The sequence below is a fragment of the Hevea brasiliensis genome, unplaced genomic scaffold (assembly GCF_030052815.1).
Source record: "Hevea brasiliensis isolate MT/VB/25A 57/8 unplaced genomic scaffold, ASM3005281v1 Scaf5, whole genome shotgun sequence".
NCBI classification, from domain to species: Eukaryota; Viridiplantae; Streptophyta; class Magnoliopsida; order Malpighiales; family Euphorbiaceae; genus Hevea; species Hevea brasiliensis.
In genome coordinates, this window is record NW_026615028.1 from 1,795,423 (window position 1) to 1,815,599 (window position 20,177).

The 20,177-nt window shown below is 35.5% G+C and overlaps 3 protein-coding genes across 4 annotated transcripts; 2 read left to right on the top strand and 1 right to left on the bottom strand.

The window, feature by feature from the left end:
• Positions 1-646: 646 nt before the first annotated feature.
• On the bottom strand, positions 647-5,563 carry LOC110664572 (eukaryotic translation initiation factor NCBP). Of its 2 annotated transcripts, XM_021824293.2 has the most exons (6): positions 5,179-5,561; positions 2,327-2,422; positions 2,103-2,207; positions 1,889-1,966; positions 1,230-1,349; positions 647-1,134 (listed from the first exon to the last, which is right to left on the bottom strand). In XM_021824293.2, the coding sequence occupies exons 1-6, from the start codon at positions 5,344-5,346 to the stop codon at positions 1,003-1,005; spliced, it is 699 nt and encodes a 232-aa protein (XP_021679985.2). In that variant the 5' UTR covers positions 5,347-5,561; the 3' UTR covers positions 647-1,002. The 2 variants fall into 2 exon arrangements, with proteins under 2 accessions (XP_021679985.2, XP_021679986.2); XM_021824294.2 differs by lacking the exon at positions 2,327-2,422 and having other exon boundaries at positions 5,179-5,563.
• A 6,959-nt stretch (positions 5,564-12,522) lies between these two features.
• On the top strand, positions 12,523-16,679 carry LOC110664571 (5'-adenylylsulfate reductase-like 5). The gene is made up of 4 exons (XM_021824292.2): positions 12,523-13,031; positions 14,810-14,991; positions 15,581-15,705; positions 15,921-16,679. The coding sequence occupies exons 1-4, from the start codon at positions 12,873-12,875 to the stop codon at positions 16,346-16,348; spliced, it is 894 nt and encodes a 297-aa protein (XP_021679984.2). The 5' UTR covers positions 12,523-12,872; the 3' UTR covers positions 16,349-16,679.
• A 1,409-nt stretch (positions 16,680-18,088) lies between these two features.
• On the top strand, positions 18,089-19,766 carry LOC110664570 (uncharacterized). The gene is made up of 2 exons (XM_021824291.2): positions 18,089-19,077; positions 19,351-19,766. Exons 1-2 carry the CDS (start codon positions 18,343-18,345, stop codon positions 19,465-19,467), a joined length of 852 nt encoding a protein of 283 aa, XP_021679983.2. The 5' UTR covers positions 18,089-18,342; the 3' UTR covers positions 19,468-19,766.
• Positions 19,767-20,177: the final 411 nt, after the last annotated feature.

The following is a 20,177-nucleotide window of genomic DNA, read 5'->3' on the forward strand; positions in this document are numbered from 1 at the left end:
GCTAGGCCACCACCCTCACTTTCTTTCTCTATTGTATGCGAAGTCATCATCACTCATCGACCCAACAATCTCAAGCAAAATCTACCAACTTTCCCTTGTTTACAAGAGTGGAACCATGTTTTTTTTTTCTCCCTCAAAGTAACGTGTGCTCCAGTAGAGAGCCCAATATTCCCTCATTATAAATAGCATGACAAACTGAGGCTGTGGTCTCACCACTCAAATTGCGTGGCAGTTGGCACTGTGCTGTGGGAATTCTATGTTAAGAGCTCCATGCTTCAAGTTTGGCTAGATGGAGTGGATAAGGAGTATGAGAATTCCAGAGATCTCTTAACACAGGCCTTGGCATAAGACGACTACTCTTCACCAACAGGGTTGTGAAACAGAGACTCTTCCACGAATTACCTTTACAATTAGTTCAACATCAAACGTAAAAGGATTCCAGACCACTGACTGCTCCCTGATAATTGCCTTAAATGTTATTTCCTTTTTTCAATTTCTTGTTTATGTTCTCACACCACCATTATATATATATATATATCCATAACAAATCATCCAACTACTTCTACCAAGTACGAGGAACATTACACTGAAATGGGTAACATTATGCCTTTTAGACAAAACTCGTACAAGAATATGGAACATCCCAAGAATGTGAACCCAGTATTGATTATGATAGATCAGAGGCAGAGCCCCTCTACACCAAGATCTAACAAACATTTTATCTATAATCAAAGCTTACTCTGGCATCTAACAATACACGCAACATAGTGACCAAATGTAACATCCAACGCCAAAAACAGTCTTTCATTAAAACCAACATTTTGTTTCGGCCAGTATAATTAAAACCTACAGGATATCAAGTCAAGCACACAGGCTGTTAAGTTGAAAACTTGAGATAAAGGATTGCTTGATCAGGGAATGAACTATAAATAAGAAGCAGGGACCTAGAAAGGAGTCTCTGCACCTCAACTGCTCATCCAGCTTCACAATCCAGGATATTTTTTACCCTCTCAACCATGTGTTTCTATATGATGAGTTGTCACGCAAAGAAGCATCATGGGGCTTGTATTCCATAACATAGCTGTGGGGAAGCTTTAAGTGCCTTTTAATTGAATCTCTTAGAGCCATCACAGCCTAATGTAACATAAAACCAATAAAAAGGGTTGTTGCATTACATTTTCAGATAGAATGCAAAGAGGAAAAAAAATAAGTAACAAATAATTGCAGACCTGATGATCAGATGCATTACGATTCCAAATACTCAGTATATCCTCATTGAAACGAATGCTTAGTACTGCACCACATACATTATCACTGTAATCAAGTTGGTCACCCACTAAGGCAAGCACCTACATTTACATGTGAAAATAATAAAGATCAATTCCATTACTTCTAAATTGATGGAAAAGCCACCACTGCAACAGTATGAACAATACCTTGTAATTTTCATGAGTAAGAACTGATAACTAAAAGAGGACCATACAATGCAACTGAAAAGTGACAAGATATGCATCTAACTTGTATAGAAATTCACAAAGTCTCAGAACTGTTACCAATCACATTATTATATGGCATCTTTCTACCAAACAACCAACCCACAAGTACAAGTTGATTCGTTCTATATGAAATTCTAAATAAAATAATCTAAATTAGCTGAATTCTAATTCAGCACACATCAAAAAAAAAAAAAAATAGCAGCACAAAGTGAGTTTGTGTGCATGTGCATGCACTATCTTGCCAATAGTCAAACACAATTTACGGGCCTTCATTAGGGATTCTTACAACAAAGGAAGCAAAATTTCAAGCAACATTAAATTGTCCAAAGTAATAAAAAAGCAGCAAAGATATTGCACGCTACCAAAAAGTTCATTTCAGCTTTTCCTCTTACCAGATCCTCCCAAAAGCGACCTGAGACAACCTTTTTGAATCGTATTATCCACTTGCCACCATTGGAGTTTGCAGAATCCTGACAGGTAACAATGTTAAAACTACGCATGTTATGATTGGCATAATATAAGAATATAAGCCAGCAATTCTGGAATTACCAAGACTAAATTAAAAGGTGACCAAAATGTATCACAAGGTTAGGTTTATGATGCAACCTCCCATAAAGGACGGATTCCCTCCTTGAAAAGATGCAAATCAGTGGGACTAGGCAAAGAAGAAGGTCGAGCCAAGTGGCAATAGCAGACCCAAAAGCCTTCAACCTATATAGAATAATGCTAAAGGTCTAGTTAGCAAAATGAACCAAGCAAAAGATCTTATATATAAGCAAGAATTTAAATCAGACTACTATTTCCACATGTTCAGTGACAATAGAACTTACTGTACCAAACTCCATGATTTTCTTAATATTGTCCTCATATGATGTTTGTGTTCGAACTCCTGGTGTTCGGCGAGTGTACCAAAATACAAACTTGTACTGATAATAGATATGGAAAAGCCCAATAAGCACTTCTAAAACAAAGCCATTATAAATTATGTGTAAAAAAGTAACGAGTGACACCACACCTATTAGTAAAGGTGAAACACCTCAAGTGGGGTTTAATATAATGCACATTACAGTTTGATGGCATGGGCTTCTACAGCCCTTAATCAACATGGTGACAATTGACAACCCCAAGTTGAGCTTGCTTCCATTGGCAAGTGATGGAAATCAACAAGAACAACAAGATCCTAGGAATATTCATGAGATGATGTAAAATGCAATTGCACAAGAAGCTCCAATCACAAGAACTAGAGTTAAGAAAATGCAAGAGTTGATTGAGGAAGCAGTTGTACAAGAAGCTAAACATGGAGATACAATCAATAAATTGGGGTTACAAGAAGATGGAAAGTGGCTTAATTTCATCCAAGTTTGTGTGGAAGATGATCAAGAAATATTTGGACAGAAATGACGAGTTTTTACACAAACTTAGTGTTTTTTCTTTTTATCTATAATAGGTCTAAATAGTTTTATTTAATTATTTTTTGTCAGATTCATATATTTTGAGCCTTAATTATGTGTTTTTGGGCCTTAGGTTGGAGTGCAACCCACTCCACCTTTTTTTTATTAGTTTTTAGGGTTTTATTTTATTTTTTATAGTTTAGGGATTTAGGGTTTCAGCGCATATATGAGGCTAACTTAATACTTTTTCAGTTTAACATTACTTTTAATTAAATTAATACAAGAGAGGGATTTTTCCTAAATTCTTTCTTGAACTAAACTAAATTCTCTAAGAGTGATTAACCTTGTAAGGTTTAACAATCTTGATATTCTTGGTTCTTATTTGATTATAAACTTTGAGTCAAGAATATTTAATTCTACCTTTTAATTATCTTGGTTTTCAATTCTCTATAATTGATAGGTCAAGGTATTCCTTGGTGTTTGAACTTAATTTTGGCTTTCTTGGGATTATAAACCAAACCCGTTCATGAGTTTCAACACATCATTTTTGAGGATCGCATCAGCATGGCTGTAATTTATGTCTTAGGAAGGGCAATGTAAGCAAAATAGAGAAAAAGAAAAGGAAAATGCTTTTCTTTGGTTAGGGGTCAATAGACTAAGGAACTAGAACTTACTGAAAAGTGCAAAAAAGAGTTTTATTTGGTTTGTATTATCAAACCGAGTAACTTTCTGGAAAGTAGGCCATTCTATTTCCCTTGTGCAAGAGAAGTAACTTAACTAGGTGAGATTTGGTAAGTTGCACTTTTCTAATTAAGTACAATGTAATTTATCAATTTGTCCTTTGATTAGTTAACTTTTAAATTATATTACAAGTTTTTTATTTTTATTTTTTTACAATTTAGAAGCAAATTACTTTCTAAGAAGTTAATTTGTATACTAAACACATTTATATATTATAGTATTTTACAATTTAGAAGCAAATTATTTTCTGAGAAGTTAATTTATATACCAAACACATTTATATATACTTCCTAGAAAGTAAATTCCATAGAAGTGTAAACTTCCTAGGAAATAGAATATTTTGAACACAAAAAGTTTGCCATTTGCAGATTGCCTACCAAACAATGAAATGGTCTTTAAATAATTAAATTCCATAGATAGGGTATGCTTCTATAGCACATGCTTGGGAGATTAACTAATGGGCATTGTTGCTATTGTAAAAAGGGGCATATAAAAACTCTGATTCCTTGTAGAGTAAGAGAATCTAAAATGCTTAATTTAAAATATATTTGAACTAGCCTAAGAAAATAAAATTTAAAAATATTTCATTTCCCTTTTTTTCAAAAAAAAAAAAAAAATCTTTCTTTCTTCAAGTTCCCAAAGTAACTATAATTACTTTGAACTTCAAATTTGAAACTTCAGTTACGCCTTTTTTACAATTTCACAAACAAGGTCATTCCAAGTTCCCGTTTGAATTTTTCTCCGACCGGTTAGAGATCATACATCAATGTTTGTGATTTTCAGTGCCTAATGTCTACGCCCAAAGGTGGCTCAGAAACTAAACCTTGTGTTTCTTAAAAACTCATTGCACTGAATGACAAATACGTGGATTTTAAAAGAGATTTACCAAAAAGCTCTTGAATCCAAGTATAAAACAATGACACAAGCTAATAGAACATGCTTCTAACCAAGCTAGAACCCATCTTCTAACGCCCAAGTCCATCTAAGCTCAATCCTATATTTTATACATCAATAAAAAGACCTATCAAAGACTTTTCCTTTCAAAACCAAATATAAATACTAAGACCCCAAATCAACCCTAAAGTGATCATCTCAAACTTACAAAATAACGACATAATTTGGCTAGCATTTCAAAAGCAATATATAAAATTCTTTCTTTTCGTTTAAAAAAAAAAAAAAACTTATAACATAACTACGGATATAACCCACTTAAAAAATATTTTTTTTAATTAGTTAAAAACAAGCGCACAAACAAGGTACAAGGAGGAAGGCACACACCCTATTTTTGTCATGCTAAGGATCAGCCCTGCCACCAGAAACAGATACTCGTAGAACAGACTAAAATTTTTATTTTTAATTGGTTAAGAAAACATGCACACGCACAAGGGAAGGCACCCACCATTTGATAAATAATTATTACCAAAAAAAAGGGATTCACCTGACATTCATGATCCATCGCAAAATAATCAAATTTCCACAACTAGCAGGGGCCAAAGATTTAATTATATAAAATTACACAACACAAACATAAAGAGAACGAAAGTGAGAACCTTGAGGGGATGCAAACCAGCTTTGAGGTCACGTGCTTGGCGTTCTTCGGCTTCTTTATCGATATTCTCAAGTGATGCTGAATCAGCTGCCGTTTGAGCATTATTATTGTTATTATCGTTGTTAATGTTTGTGCTGTTTTCTGTTTCCTTCTTCTCGGTGATATCCATTTCCTATTTAGGTTTCTTCGCTGAAAGCCCAAATCCTAAAGTTCTAATCGTATGTCTCTGCGTTAGGGTTTCTATGAAGTCCAGCCGAGAATATGGAAGAGGAAACGAGCGAGAAGGAAAAGAGTAAAAGGACCGTACAGGCTGCTGCTTCTTTGACCTTTCTCTTGGTAGGATATTTTTGAAGACTGTTTGGAAACGTCGATAAATTAACACCGCTCTCGGCAACATAGACAATAACATTGTGTATAGATTGAAACGAGGAAAATGATATGAGAAAAATAAAGAAGATAATAACATAAGTGGAAAAAAAAATTTTTCTCCTGTATAGATAAAAAAATATATATATTAAAGGCTAAGTTATTTTATAAATAGTAAAATTATAATTTTATTTTTAAATTAAGAAATAAAAATTTATTAAATATTGAGGTATATTTATTGTCACGACCCAACCTATGGGCCGGACCGGCACTAGGATCAGGGCCAGCCTAAAGCCCCCGAAACCCGTAGTAAGCCTAACTATTCATTAATCCAACTCTAAGGCCCATTTGGGCCCAATATCAAGAAATCAACCGGACAGAGTCCGGCCATAAAATGGACCTATCAACAGAGAGTTTATGACTCACCCGACCTGTAAACACAATAAATACTCAATTGGGGAGCTCAGCTCACCCTCCACATACTCATATCATCATAAAAACATATGGGAGCTTGGCTCCCTCATCCAGTCCATCAAACATGCATATCGTCATACGTTTATAGGTCCAACATGGTAATAATATTACAGACCAAAATCAAATAAATATTTCTAACACATGCGGAAATTCTAAGAGTAAATAAAATTACACAAATATTGACAAACAACCTGCGAAGGAGAAAAGCAGGTTAACCACAATAAAATCCTCCCAGCTTTGAAAAAATATTGAACAGGAGTGAGCGTTCGACTCAGAGAGTAAAATATCAATTTTAACCATAATCTCTATAACTATCTAAAACTAATGCACCCTGTAGAGTGAAATACAACATCAACAACATTTTCACATCATAACATCAAAAAGGTAATTTGGAGCACTCACACACCCTGTAGTATCAGTCATAATATATGGGAGTTGATCCCTATCTGACTCTCTTAAATCCAACCCGGTGCGTGAAGAACTCAAGCCGGACTTTCGCTTAATAAACCAAATCGAGGGTCCCAGCGAAGAACTCAAGCCGTAACTACCCCTAGAAGGATCGGGTCCCAGCGAAGAACTCAAGCCGTGACTACCCGTCCTATCCATAGTCCACACCACATCACACGCACGCCAACGCACGCTGCTTGCTCCAAATTACCACAACAACATCCATGGCACTTTAACAGTTATCAATGCAACATAAATCATGCCTATAGTTAAACTACATAAATATATGCATATAAGTGATGCATGGGCATACTTGAACATATAATAATAGTGAAATTACAATTAAAATTATTATTTTACTCACAGACTTGACAATCACATCCTTTGTGGCGGTAGCGGAGGAAGAAGGTCATCGGCTCACCTGACAATCACATTACAATTTTTAATATAAATGACTCAATACAATCAAGAAAAGACCAAATACGTCCTAAGTCGTGCCGAAAATCCGGCAGAGTCTCCCCTATACCTAGGACCTACCCAACCTGCAAAAGGGCTCAAAACACACTTCTATATTCACAATCCATATATCCACAACTCAATCACATCACACAGCCCCTCCTGGGCCCATCAAATCAGTCATCCATCACAATATGTAAAATTTCAATTTAGTCCTTATAATTAATCATTTTTGCAAAAACTGCCCAAACAAGCTCTAAAAATTTTAAAATCTTGCCCCGCGGTCCTTAGCAATATTACTAGGCTATTGCAAAAAGAATCATAATTTTCTGAGCTACCACGAATATTTTATGGATTTTTAATCCTAGTTAAGCACTAGAAAATTACGAAAAAACAAGGTTCGGGTTTACCTTTGCCGATTCCGACTTCGGGGACGCGCTCGGGACGTCTGACAATGGGGGGGTAGCCAAAACCTTGGTCCAATTCGGAGACTTTTCCGGTAACGGGTCTGTCTGGCCCGAAATTTGCAGACCCGGTCAACTGTCGAATTTCCTCGAATTGAGGATACCTACACGAAGCCCACAACACGGGGGTTAGTACATAAATTTTTCAGAATTTTCTAAGCTCATTTAATGCTCGAAAAGACACTGCGAAGTTCCGTGGGACCCACCGAAAAACGGTGTCGGAAAAATTTGAAATTTATGTCGCCGCGAAGCTCTCGACGAGTGGAGCGCTCTGGTACTCTCGGTTTTCTCGTGGGATTCACGGTTTGTGAGAAATCTAGCCCGAAAGTCAAAATGGGCTAAAACTTCCCGGGCAAAAATTGGACAAACCGCTTGATGGATTTCGGTGTTCTTGGTGTCTATGGAAAGCTCTCGTCGAGTAGATGATTTTAGACACAAGACCCAGTCCAATTGGTGGCCGGATCGGCCAGATTTTGGTCGGGAAGTCAAAACGTCGCGCGCGCTCTGCGCGTCCATTCAAAGGCCGTTTCAGGCGTTCGGTAGCGGCAAGGAGGAGGAGGAGGAGAGAGAGAGAGAGAGAGAGAAGAGAGAGGAAGAAGGAAGAAAAAGAAAAGGTCGGTCCGATTCGACCGGTCCGATCCGGTCCGGTTCGATTCGGCCGGTCCGATTCAGGATACAAAATTTTGAATTTTTACTCTGCCTCGGGACCGAAAACGAGGTCCAAAAATTCCGAAAAAATTTCAGAAAACTCATAAAAATACGTAGACTCCAAATATATTTTTAGTTTTGCCACGTGGTCTTTAAATTAATTTTTAAAAATCATCAAAGTTTATATTTTCGGAAAATCGAACCCGATTTTTAAAATCCGAAAAATCTCAAAAAAATTCCTAAAATTTAAATAAAATTAAAATACCAAAAATGCTCATAAAATAATAAAATTTAAAATTTTTGGGGTGTTACATTTATAATTTTTTTCCTTTTACTTTTCTTTTATTTTGAAAAGAAAATAAAATTAGACAAAAAAAAATTTATTTTCCTCTTAAATTTTCTTTCTTTCTTAATTTTCTATCAATCTAAATATAAAATAATAAAAAATAAAATTATTTTCCTCTTAAATTTTTTTTACTCTTTTCATCTAATGTAACACCCTAGGCAAATCCCACATCGACAAAACACGGGAGAGATGCTGGGTTTATAAGTTGATAGTTCGTAACCCCTAGTGACGCGTTTTAAAACCGTGAGGGCTTCAACCCAGAGTGGACAATATCACTAGTGGACATTTGTGGTATCAGTGGACTCCTTCTGTGTGGTGCGAGGTGGGCTTGTCACGACCGGGGATGGGGTTGGGGCGTGCTTGTTCAACGGGTGGAAACCGTGTCCCACATCAAGGAAAGATTAGGGCCATATATGTGGTAGCCTTCCTCAGGGAATGAAACCTCCCAAGGGACAAGAGGCCCATGGGCCAAAGCGGACAATACTAGCGGAGAAGGATTGACATTTGTGGTATGTGCAACCTTGAGCGATGGTGGGGCAAAGTCCCATAAGGGGGTGGATTGTAACACCTAGGCAAATCCACATCGACAAAACACGGGAGAGATGCTGGGTTCATAAGATGGAGGTTCCTAACCCCTATTGACGCGTTTTAAAACCGTGAGGGCTTCGGCCCATAGCGGACAATATCACTAGTGGGTCGGGCCGTTACATATGAGCATTGTAACACCCTAGGCAAATCCCACATCGACAAAACACGGGAGAGATGCTGGGTTTATAAGTTGATGGTTTGTAACTCCTAGACAATATCACTAGTGGGTGGGCCATTACATTTGTGGTATCGAGCTACTCGCGTGCAACCTTGAGCGATGGTGGGAGTCCCATAAGGGGGTGGATTGTAACACCTAGGCAAATCCACATCGACAAAACACGGGAGAGATGGGTTCATAAGTTGATAGTTCACAATATCACTAGTGGCCATTACATTTGTGGTATCGCGTGTCCTCTTGGGCGATGGTGGGGCAAACCTCGCCGAGTCCCGAAAGGGGGAGAAAGGTCCAGGCAAATCCCACATCGGCAAAGCATGGAGATGGTCTTGGGCTCAAAAGTAATGATATATAAGATGGGGAACTAATCACTAGGCGCCTTTTGGTGGAATGGCACGAGAGTTGGAAGAACTCGTTAAGCGTGCTCGTTGAGAGAAATCCTAGGATGGGTGACCTCGGGAAGTTCTCCATTCCACCTATGGGACAAAACCGTGAGGCTTATGGCCAGCGGACAATTCCTCTAGTGGTGGTTCCCCCGCTCGCGTGTCCTCTTGGGCGCTGGTGGGGCAAACCTGAAAGGGGGAGAAAGGTCCAAATCCCACATCGGCAAAGCACGGAGATGGTCTTGGGCTCAAAAGTAATGATATATAAGATGGGGAACTAATCACTAGAGGCGCCTTTTGGTGGAATGGCACGGAAAGTTGGAAGAACTCAGGTTAAGCGTGCTCATTTGAGAGAAATCCTAGGATGGGTGACCTCCTGGGAAGTTCTCCATTCCACCTATGGGACAAAACCATGAGGCTTATGGCCAAAGCGGACAATTCCTCTAGTGGCTGGTTCCAAATGTAACGGCCCGACCCACTAGTGATATTGTCCGCTATGGGCCGAAGTCCTCAGAACCACCAACTTATAAACCATCTCTCCCGTGTTTTGACGATGTGGGATTTGCCTAGGTGTTACAATCCACCCCCTTATGGGACTGGTTTGCCCCACCATCGTTCAAGGTTGCGATACCAAATTGTCATTCTCTTAGTATTGTGCGCTTTGGCCGATGGGCCTCACGGATTTGTCCCTTGGGAGTTTTCATTCCCAAAGTGAGGAAGGCTCCACATATATGGCCCAAATCTTTCCTTCTCGATGTGGGACACGGTTTCCATGGTTGAACAAGCACGTCCCAACCCCATCAACAAGTCCACTCCGCTGCGACTTCCTCGCACCACACTAGAGGAGTCGATACCACAAATGTAACGTGTGATATTGTCAACTATCAACTTATGAACCATCTCATTTTGTCGATGTGGATTTGCCTAGGTGTTACAATCCACCCCTTATGGGAAGGTTTGCCTCAAGGTTGGATACCACAAATGTAATGGCCCCCACTAGTGATATTGTCCGCAAGCCCTCACGGTTTTAAAACGCGTCATTAGGGGTTACGAACCACCAACTTATAATCCCAGCATCTCTCCCGTGTTTTGTCGATGTGGGATTTGCCTAGGGTGTTACAATCCACCCCTTATGGGACCTAATACCACAAATATAATGGCGGCCCACTAGTGATATTGAACCAACAACTTATAAACCCAGCATCTCTCTCGTGTTTTGTCGATGTGGGATTTGCCTAGGGTGTTACATCTAAATATAATGTAATTTGCGAAATGGATGCTATCATATAGTTTTGTACCAGCTAAATTCACGAGTTGGAGTTAAAGCGGACTCAAACCATTGACATTCACCGTAAATTATCGCATCTCGAGCCTTCTGACTAATTTTACTATAGAGGCCAATGATAGATAATGACTCCCCCATCATATATATATAAATTCATGTATTATATACTTTAATTAATTTTATATATTTTTTGATATAAATATTTAATCTAATATTAAACTTATTCTCATATAATCTATATTTTATAATAAAAACATCATTTTTAAAATTATTTTGTGCATAATTATCTATCATTTTAAGAATATCAAAAGTATTAATTATTCTTTTTATTTATATCAATGTTTCTATTAAGCATAATAACTATTTATATAATTTTTTAAAATTTATCTCTTTTCTTAATTATATGAAATAAATAATAATTTAATTTAATTAAATATTATTCTATTATAATTTAAGTAATTTTATTTTTTTAATTACAATGTAAAAATATTAAATAAAGAATAAAAAGTAGACAGCAAGAGTAACTTTCTACCATATATTCATTTAAAATATATTAAAAAATAAAATATAGAAAAATAAAATTTAGTAGTTTAATTATGATTCAATAATCCCAAATAAATCACTTTAAATATATCGGTTCAGTCATTCAAGTAGATGGGGATGAGAGGAGGATGTTAGTCATAGGATTAAAGCCGGATGGTTGAAGTGGAGATGTGCCACGAGAGTTTTATGTGATCGCAAGATTCCCAATAAGTCGAAAGGAAAATTTTACCCTACAGCCATACGACCGGCCATGAGATAAGAGTTACAGAGATGAGAAATGTTAAGGTGGATGAGTGGCTATACTATATTAGATAAAGTCTGTAATGAGAGTATTAGAGAAAAGGTAGGAGTAGTGTGAATTGGGGATAAATTGAGAGAAGAAAGATTAAGGTGGTTTGGTTATGTGAAGCGTAGATAAACGGAGAATCCAGTTAAACAAGTAGAGCACATTAGGTTAGAGTATAAAAAGAAAAAAAGAGGTAAACCTAAATTGACTTGGAGGAGAGTAGTATAATATGACCTAGAAGTATTACACATTTATGAGGATTTTACCCAAAATCGTTTAGAGTGAAGAAAGCGAATTCATATAGCCGACCCCAAATTTTTTGAATAAAAGTTTAGTTTAATTGAGTTGAATTATAATTCAATAATATAAATTATTTAATTTTTAAATAATATATTAAGAATAAATTAAATAAAATATATTATTTTAACTATATTAATTTTATTTTTTTAATCTATGTAAAAATAAAAGCATATTTCTTTGAGACGGATGGTGTTAAATATATAAAAAATTAAATAAATTAATTAATTTATGAGTAAAATTAAATTATAAATTAATTAATATAATTTTAAAATAAATAAATAATAGTAAATTTTAAAAGTAAAAAATAATTCATCTAGAATAAAAGAAAATAAAGACTTTTTGGTACAAAATACCATCCTGAAAGGGACAATTTTTATAATTTGTTTTTAAATTTTATTTTATATTTTATAAAAATTTATTAAACTTTAATTTGATTTTTAAAAAACTCCTCTAACATATTAAAATAAAATTTTATTTTACTTATTTTTTTCCCACATTTTAAAAAATATAGGCCATTTTATAAAACGGAATATACAAATTATTCGGAGGAAAGGGATGAATTAAAAAAAAAAAAAAGGGTAGGAAGGAAGGAAGGAAATGGAGGGCCACAGGCACAGGGAAAACCCCTCCACCTGGACACTCACCTCCCCAAACCCAATTTAGCTACTACTTAGCCTCACAGCGGTAAAGAAACAGAATTTCTATGTTCTAGACACAGACATCCACAGACCCAATAATAATCCTATTAATTTATTATTATTATTATTATTATTATTATTATTATTATTATTATTAAACACAAAGAGAGGGATCGCCATTTCTTTCTTTCATTCTTCTCCTTGATTCTCTGTGCATCCATTTTCGGTTGTTGGGTCTTTTGCGTTTCCCTATTTTGCCCTAGGAGCTGTTGTTTATTCTCGTTTCTGCCCCTGAAATGGCTCTGCTTTCTGTTCTCTGGCTCTATGTTGCGGTTTTGTCGTCGATTCCATTCCTGTTGGCGTCGGAATTTATTTGCCCTGATGAATCTGCTTTCTTTTTATATGATCTTCAGTCTACATGCCCTGTCTCTATCTCTCCAAATCCCCCTCTCGAGGTAAGTTTTCATATTTCTCTTGCTTCTATTCTTTAATAATTTTATTCTTTGTTTAATTTCCTTTGCTTTGATTTGTTTGTTGGTTTTTTTTTTTTTAATTTTGTGTATTGGTGCAAATTTGTTCTTATATATTTTGCTTTTGCTTTCGGATTAAGAGGTTGTTGTTGTTTGGTTTGATATGTTAATTTGATGACATTTCCTCTGTTGTTCTAAATTTATTTTGATCCACTCTTTGATCTTGGTTTATGGGTATTTGGCTTTTTAGCTTTAATTTGCCATTTATTGTTGAACATGTTAAAGTATGGAATTTGTGGTGGAAGTTTACGGTTTTAATAAGGGTAATCCATGGTTGACCTTTGATTTTCTTGTATTGGGTTATTTGATTTTTCATAAATTTTATTGGGGAAAGTTCCTTGTTCCCCAAATCCATTTCTTCATTCTTCCTCGCTACAAGACTCGAGTTGGAGTTTCTTCAACCGACAGTATAGGAAGATGAGATTAATGAATTATTTTATTTTAATTATTCATTGTAGAATCAGGAAGTTTATAGTTTTAGGTTTAGAATTCTATTAGCTTTAAAATTTCCTAGTTAGAATTGGTTTTATATTCCTAGCTAGGGTTTGTTTTGTATTTTCCTAATTAGGGTTCCAAATCCTAATACTAGTAAGATTATGAAGTCTACTACATATACCTGTGACTTCTAGGTATTTTGATAAGCTATTTTTGATGATTGAGAATTAAGCATAATAAAAATTGAGAATTTGTTTCTCACTCGTTGTTTCCCATTACCCTACTGGCTCTACATCACTATTCCTGACAACAAGTGCGGATTTATATGGTTAATTATATATAAAATAATTTAGGATTTCTTTTAGAGTAAGTCATGTAGGAAATTTTGATCACTTTTTGTTGCCTATTCAGTGAATGAGGTGTGAAGTCATGATATTCCCCTGATTCTTGTTGAAAATGATGTCCTTATGTATCATAATTCATAAAAGTCATGGAACACTAGCATCTTCTTCTTCTTCTTCTTCTTCCCCGCTCCCCCCCTTTTTTTTGGGACAGTCCATGACGTTGTGACTTCATTTTGAAAAGACCACACAAAATCTCAATTCTAGCCCTATCCCTTCCCAAGATTTGCCTTTGCTTCTTTGTGATAACGGCTTTAGTTCCAGAAGGCTCATTTGAAATGGATGATATCTTATTCCTTTTTAGATGTCTCTTTGACTAACTGTCTGGGACCAATTCATTAATGAACTGACATTGGCTTCATTTGTTTGATTATGATGAGTTGAATTTGCAATTCAGTTCAGTAGTTGGAAGAACAAAGTTAAAAGAGTTCAATTGAATTGAATATTTCACACTACTTGCCAAAAATACAAATAAAGAAGAAAAGTTATGAGCATTTTGAAATGTGATAAACTGGTAATTTAAAGTGAAGCATGTTCATAGATGGTTTGGTAATCACATTGAAATAGATATGAATTAATTTTTGTCCACTCTGTGTGAATTGCATGATGCGGACTTGGTGTCTAACAATGCTAAATGGCGAAAAAGGATCCATATAGCCAATATAATTCGAAGTATATTCTGTCTCTTGATCAAGTTTGTGCATATGTGTTTCTTGTCATGTTTCCTTTTTCCTTTTTGTCATCATTTCTTTCCAACTTATCATAAATGTCATTGGCTTTGATCTACATTCGTATATAACATACTTTATCATCTATCTACACCATGTTTTATGACTTAAAAATTTGTATGTTACTTATTCTTGATAGGTTGGCGAGAACTTCCTGGACAGAGCTTTGACTTCAAAACAGAGAACCTCATATACATCTGTCCTCTTCTATGCTTCCTGGTGCCCATTTTCTCAAAATATGCGTCCTAAATTTAGTATGCTAGGTTCAATGTTCCCTCAAATTGAGCATTTGGCTATTGAGCAATCTTCAGCCCTCCCGAGGTATGATGCCATTAACAATCTCCTCTTGTAATAATATGTCATGATATAAATCAGCTGAGATATAATCTGTTCAGATAACCTCTGCTTTTTTGAGTTTTACTTAGGAACTTATTATTTTTTGATTTATACTGAGGAACTTATTACTAGATGTAAATTCTCATCATTGTTTTATCTTTGCTTCTGTATGCTAAGTGTTTGAGACTGTGTTCTATACTTACTACAGTATAATACACGTGTGAATGCACAAATAATTGTCTTTATCTCTTAGATTTCATAGTTTTAAGTTGAAATACAGTGCTCAACTATGTTTTCAAATATAGGAAGAAAGTAGATGAGATTTTTGAGATTATCTGTTCTTCCTCATTTCCTTAATTGATTGCTATCTCTGGGTGAACTTCTCCTGAACATTTTAGGCATGCTTCCCATGTACAAGGTGTGCCCCCTATAATTTTGGCATTTCTTTTACCTTTTCTCTGTGTCACAATCTTTATAAATGATTGTTCTTTGGAGGTTTCATCAAAAAGCCAAGGTTGTGTTTGACTACATTGGAATTTCTACTGATATCAAAGTCACATCATTATTCTTTCAGCATGTTTTCAAGATATGGAATTCATAGCTTGCCATCAATATTACTGGTCAACCAGACATCTAAGGTGCAATATCATGGGCCGAAGAATCTCCAATCGCTTGTTCAATTTTATGAGATAACAACGGGTAATTTTATTTTTGGTACAAAGAATTATGTATACCAGTGTTGCATCATCCATGTTCTTGTTTTCAGAATCTTCTTCTATGAAAGTTTTTTAAAACATCTGGCCATTTGTCTGTCAAATTATCCTTGCATGTAAGAATGTCAGCACCACACAACTGAACCCAGTTTAGGAGTCATCGGTAAAATTTATACTTCTGTTTCATAACCAACCTTTCAGGACTCAAACCAGTTCAGTATTTTGCTGAAGATGAGCTAAGAATTTTGGATGCTCTTGAAGACTCAATCATGCAACCATGGGATGGCTCTTCCATGGAGGAGATGATGAAAAGGGAAAGCTACTTAGTATTTGCTATGTTGTTCGTTTGTATACGAGTACTGCTATTTATATCTCCAAAGGTTTTATCTCATCTCAAGGCTTTCTATGGGTCATATGTTCCTCATTTCAAATTGGAAATATTTGGTGAGACGAGTCAATTGTTTGGCCGTATCCTGCATATGATTGATGTGAGGAGGATTTGGACCAGGCTAAGATTATGCAAGATGAGGAATCTCCATGAAGGCACCAAAAATTTCCGGGTTTGGGCTTCTTCCCTTGCTTCTGTTTCATTGGGTAAATCTTCATCATCAGCCAGGTCACAATCCTAACACAGATGCCATCTTCCTGTGGGATATGAATGAGATCAGAAAGGGGCTTAACAATGAGATAATGTATAACAACTCTTTTGATGCTCAGGTTTCTCTCTCTCTCTCTCTCTCTTCCCCCCTCCCTCCTCCCCCCCTCCCCTCTTGATAAAATTTTATTATAGTTAGTAATGATGATGATAGCTCAAGCTGTTGTCCTTTGTTTGAGTTTTGGGAGGAAGTAAAACAGGCATGTAAATTTGAGAACAGCTTTTCCCTTCTTGTATATTATGTCATTTGAGAACAGCTCTTCACACATCATTGGAACCTAAGTATATGATGTGCTTTCTGTCTCCATTTCTCTCAAACACACACACACACACACATGCATGGGATAAAGGTAGCAATCTGATCAAAACAGCAGAATTCTTAGTGGGAATTGAAAGCTCAGAAAAGGTATATTGTAGATTGAAGTCTTGGATCGAAAGGTCCCAAAAAAAGAAAATTTGGAAAGAAACTTTGCTGAGGTGTTGTTTGGGTTGCATTTTTCTTGGCGTTCTTGCCCAACTTTAGTCTGAAACTAAATCACCGAAAATTGGCTTATTTTCCTCTCTTTTGGCCCCAACGTTCAAAATGTTTCATTACGAGAAACTTAACTTGACAAGCACGGTTCTTACAATGCTTGCAACGTGTTCTTGTCCATAACGGAAAACGACTGAAAAATTATATTCTCTTTTAAGCGTTAACTTGCAAGCCACATGTATGTACGCTGTACATTAGTAGAGCAAATGTGGAAAATGCAAGCAAATGTTGCCTTTTCAACAAGACAAAACTTGGAATGCTCCATTCATTTGTGCAAAATGCATATGAAACATTGTCTATCAAGTAATAAATATGTTAAAATTTGATTTTTTTTAATATTTTTCCATATGACTGCCAATTTGCCATAGCCATCAAGACTTACGGCATTGAAATACGGTTGGAAAAAGTCTGTTTTATTATTTTAATATTTTTATAATTAAAATTAATTAAATTTAATTTTTAATTATTTTTTAATATTCTAATTAATATATTTAAAAAAATAATTTTTTTAATAGTAATTTTAACAGCAATTTTAAACAGACTTTAAATGTTTATATGATCGATCAGCTTAATTTTTATATATTATAATAATAATTTAGTTAAACAGGTTAAAAATAACGAATTTGTAGACACAACTCATCTCATCGTTATTATTATTTTTTTATTAAAAAAATGATTGATAAAAAAAAAAGTGGAAAAAAGATACCACGCCATGGACAGTTTGTATGGGGCTTTCACCTTCATCTTTGTCCACTTTTCTCTTCAATAGCCTAACCTGTCACTTTCGCTCAAAGCAAAACTCACAAGTAACCGACGATGCTCTCTTTCCTTTGATGAGAGTGTGACTCTTTGAAGGGATCTCTGACCAAAACAAACCCTTCTCTCCCTCTTTTTCTTTATCTCTAAATAGAGTCTACAATGTTGATAACAAGGAAAAAAAAAAAAAACTAAAAGCAGGAACATACGGGCAACCCATCTCACCATATTTTGATCAATGGTCATTACTGTTAAGTAAAATTTATCAAAAGTAACATTATAGTAATCAAACTTAAAGAATATAAAAATTGAAAAGAAATACCCGACGGAACACCATGGAACAAGGCATTCTCTTTAGTGGGTCCCAATGGACCACCTCCTAATTGTCACCTTTTGGAAGGATAAGAATGCACACCATGTCACATATCATGCTCATATCTGTCTGTCTTCCGTGCCTCTGGTTTCAATCTGAATACTCCAACGACGCTAGAAGACACCAAGCTGCGGTGGCCTTAATTAGCGCTCTTTACTAATGAAATTTCCACACAACACTCCATGAAAAGCCCACCTTCTTTGATCATTAATTCAACCCCTAGTTCATAATCATCTTATATCAACCCATCTCTTTGTTCCAATTCCATTTCCAAGATCGAAAAAGGAAAAAATTTTCCCTCTTAGAAATGGATCTTGAAGAATGGGAAATTCTGCCGCATGGGGGATTTCTTGATTACAATGAAGATGGTGAAAAAAAGAATTTTGCAGCAAGCAAACGCAGTTCTAATTCAAAAAGTGTGTTCGATATGAACTACTTTGTGTGCCCATCTTCACCTCCAAGAAAAACAAGGATGGTGCCTAATCAACTTGTCCCAGTTCCATTTCAGTTGGAACCAACAAGAATCACCACTGGTAAGGATCAAGAGGATAAATCAAAGGCTATTGACATAAGGGTGATGCCTTCTGTGATCATGCCAGAAGTCAAAGGTCCTGACATAGCTTCAAAAGAAGCTGATCAAGATCCGGTTTCCCAAGTTTTCTTCAAGAAAATGAAGGAAAATGAATTTGTCGACATGAAAATGGACTCTCCCAAGTCCCCAACAAGCAAAAGTTTTGTGCCTCCTCAAATTGATGCTGGCAAGTTTAACTTTGAGGATAAAGGTGAGACCTTGGAGACCAAGATTAGTTTCCCAAGAATCAAGAATGAAAAAGAAATTGTGGAAGTGGAGGAGGTTAACTGGGAGGAGAATAATGGTGGCTTGAATTTATGGAAGTGGAGCTTGAATGGGATTGGAGCAATTTGCTCCTTTGGTGTTGCAGCTGCTACTGTTTGTATTATCATTTTTGGAAGCCAACAAAGAAACAAGCAGCAGCAGCAACAGAACCAAAAGCTGAGGTTCCAGATTTTCAGTGATGACAAGGTTTCTACCTATCTTTTTCTTGTATTTCTGGAAATTTTTAGATTAACAAATTTATTCTTTCTCTATAAAGCATATATCTCTGTGCATATTTAGTCCTAGTTTCATAGATGACTTGGGTAGACTTTTAGATGGTGTTTTAGGATGCTCAATTTGATTTCTTTATCAAGAGTCCTTCATCACCTCGGTGTAATCCTTGATCAAGTAGAACTTGACATGTTTAACTTTTGTGTTGGGTATTTCTTGGAGCTAATGAACCCCAAATATTTGTTACAGAGGATCAAGCAAGTGGTTCACCATGCAACAAAATTCAATGAAGCAATTACAACAGTAAGAGGAGTTCCCATTTCTAGAGCTCACATAACTTATGGAGGTTACTATGATGGTCTTTGAAGCAAAATTCATATTGCTGTCAATTGTAGTGATGGATCTGTCATGCCTATATGTAAGCTTTTTCAAAGGTTTGTTCTTCATATTTTGTACATGAAAAAAAAAAAAAAAAGGAGAGATTCATATCTGTACAACTGTATTAGAGATTCCTTATGCTTATGTACAAGTCAGTTATAAGAGGTCGGTATCTTTATTGTGGTCCACTTTAGCACTAGCTAACCAATTATCTACTTAATCAAGCAGTCCCTAAATATTGTTATAATAGTTTTAATGTATAATCAGAATATTTACAGATTTTTGCATGATTCAAGACTAAGTATGAGATGGACTGATCCTTCATGGCATTTTGTTTTGTTTCTTTTTTAAATCTAAGTTTCCATTTGTTTTGTAAAATATTTTTTTAGAAAATATTTTTATATTTTTTAGAGTGTGAAGTACTCTGAAAATAAGTTAATAAAAAATATTTTATTTATCAAAATAAAATTTAAATCATAATATAAATGTATATTATTAATTTAATATTATAATTAAATAATAAAAAATATTTTTATAGAAAATAACCATTTTACAGGATTAAATTTTACTAATTCATCTTTAATCAGCTGCCTGAAAATTTGTACATTTATGAGCGATGTCACTGTATCAACAAGATCAACCAATCGGTAGATTATGGATTATTAACTTAGCCGTGCCCCTAATTACTAGCTAATGAG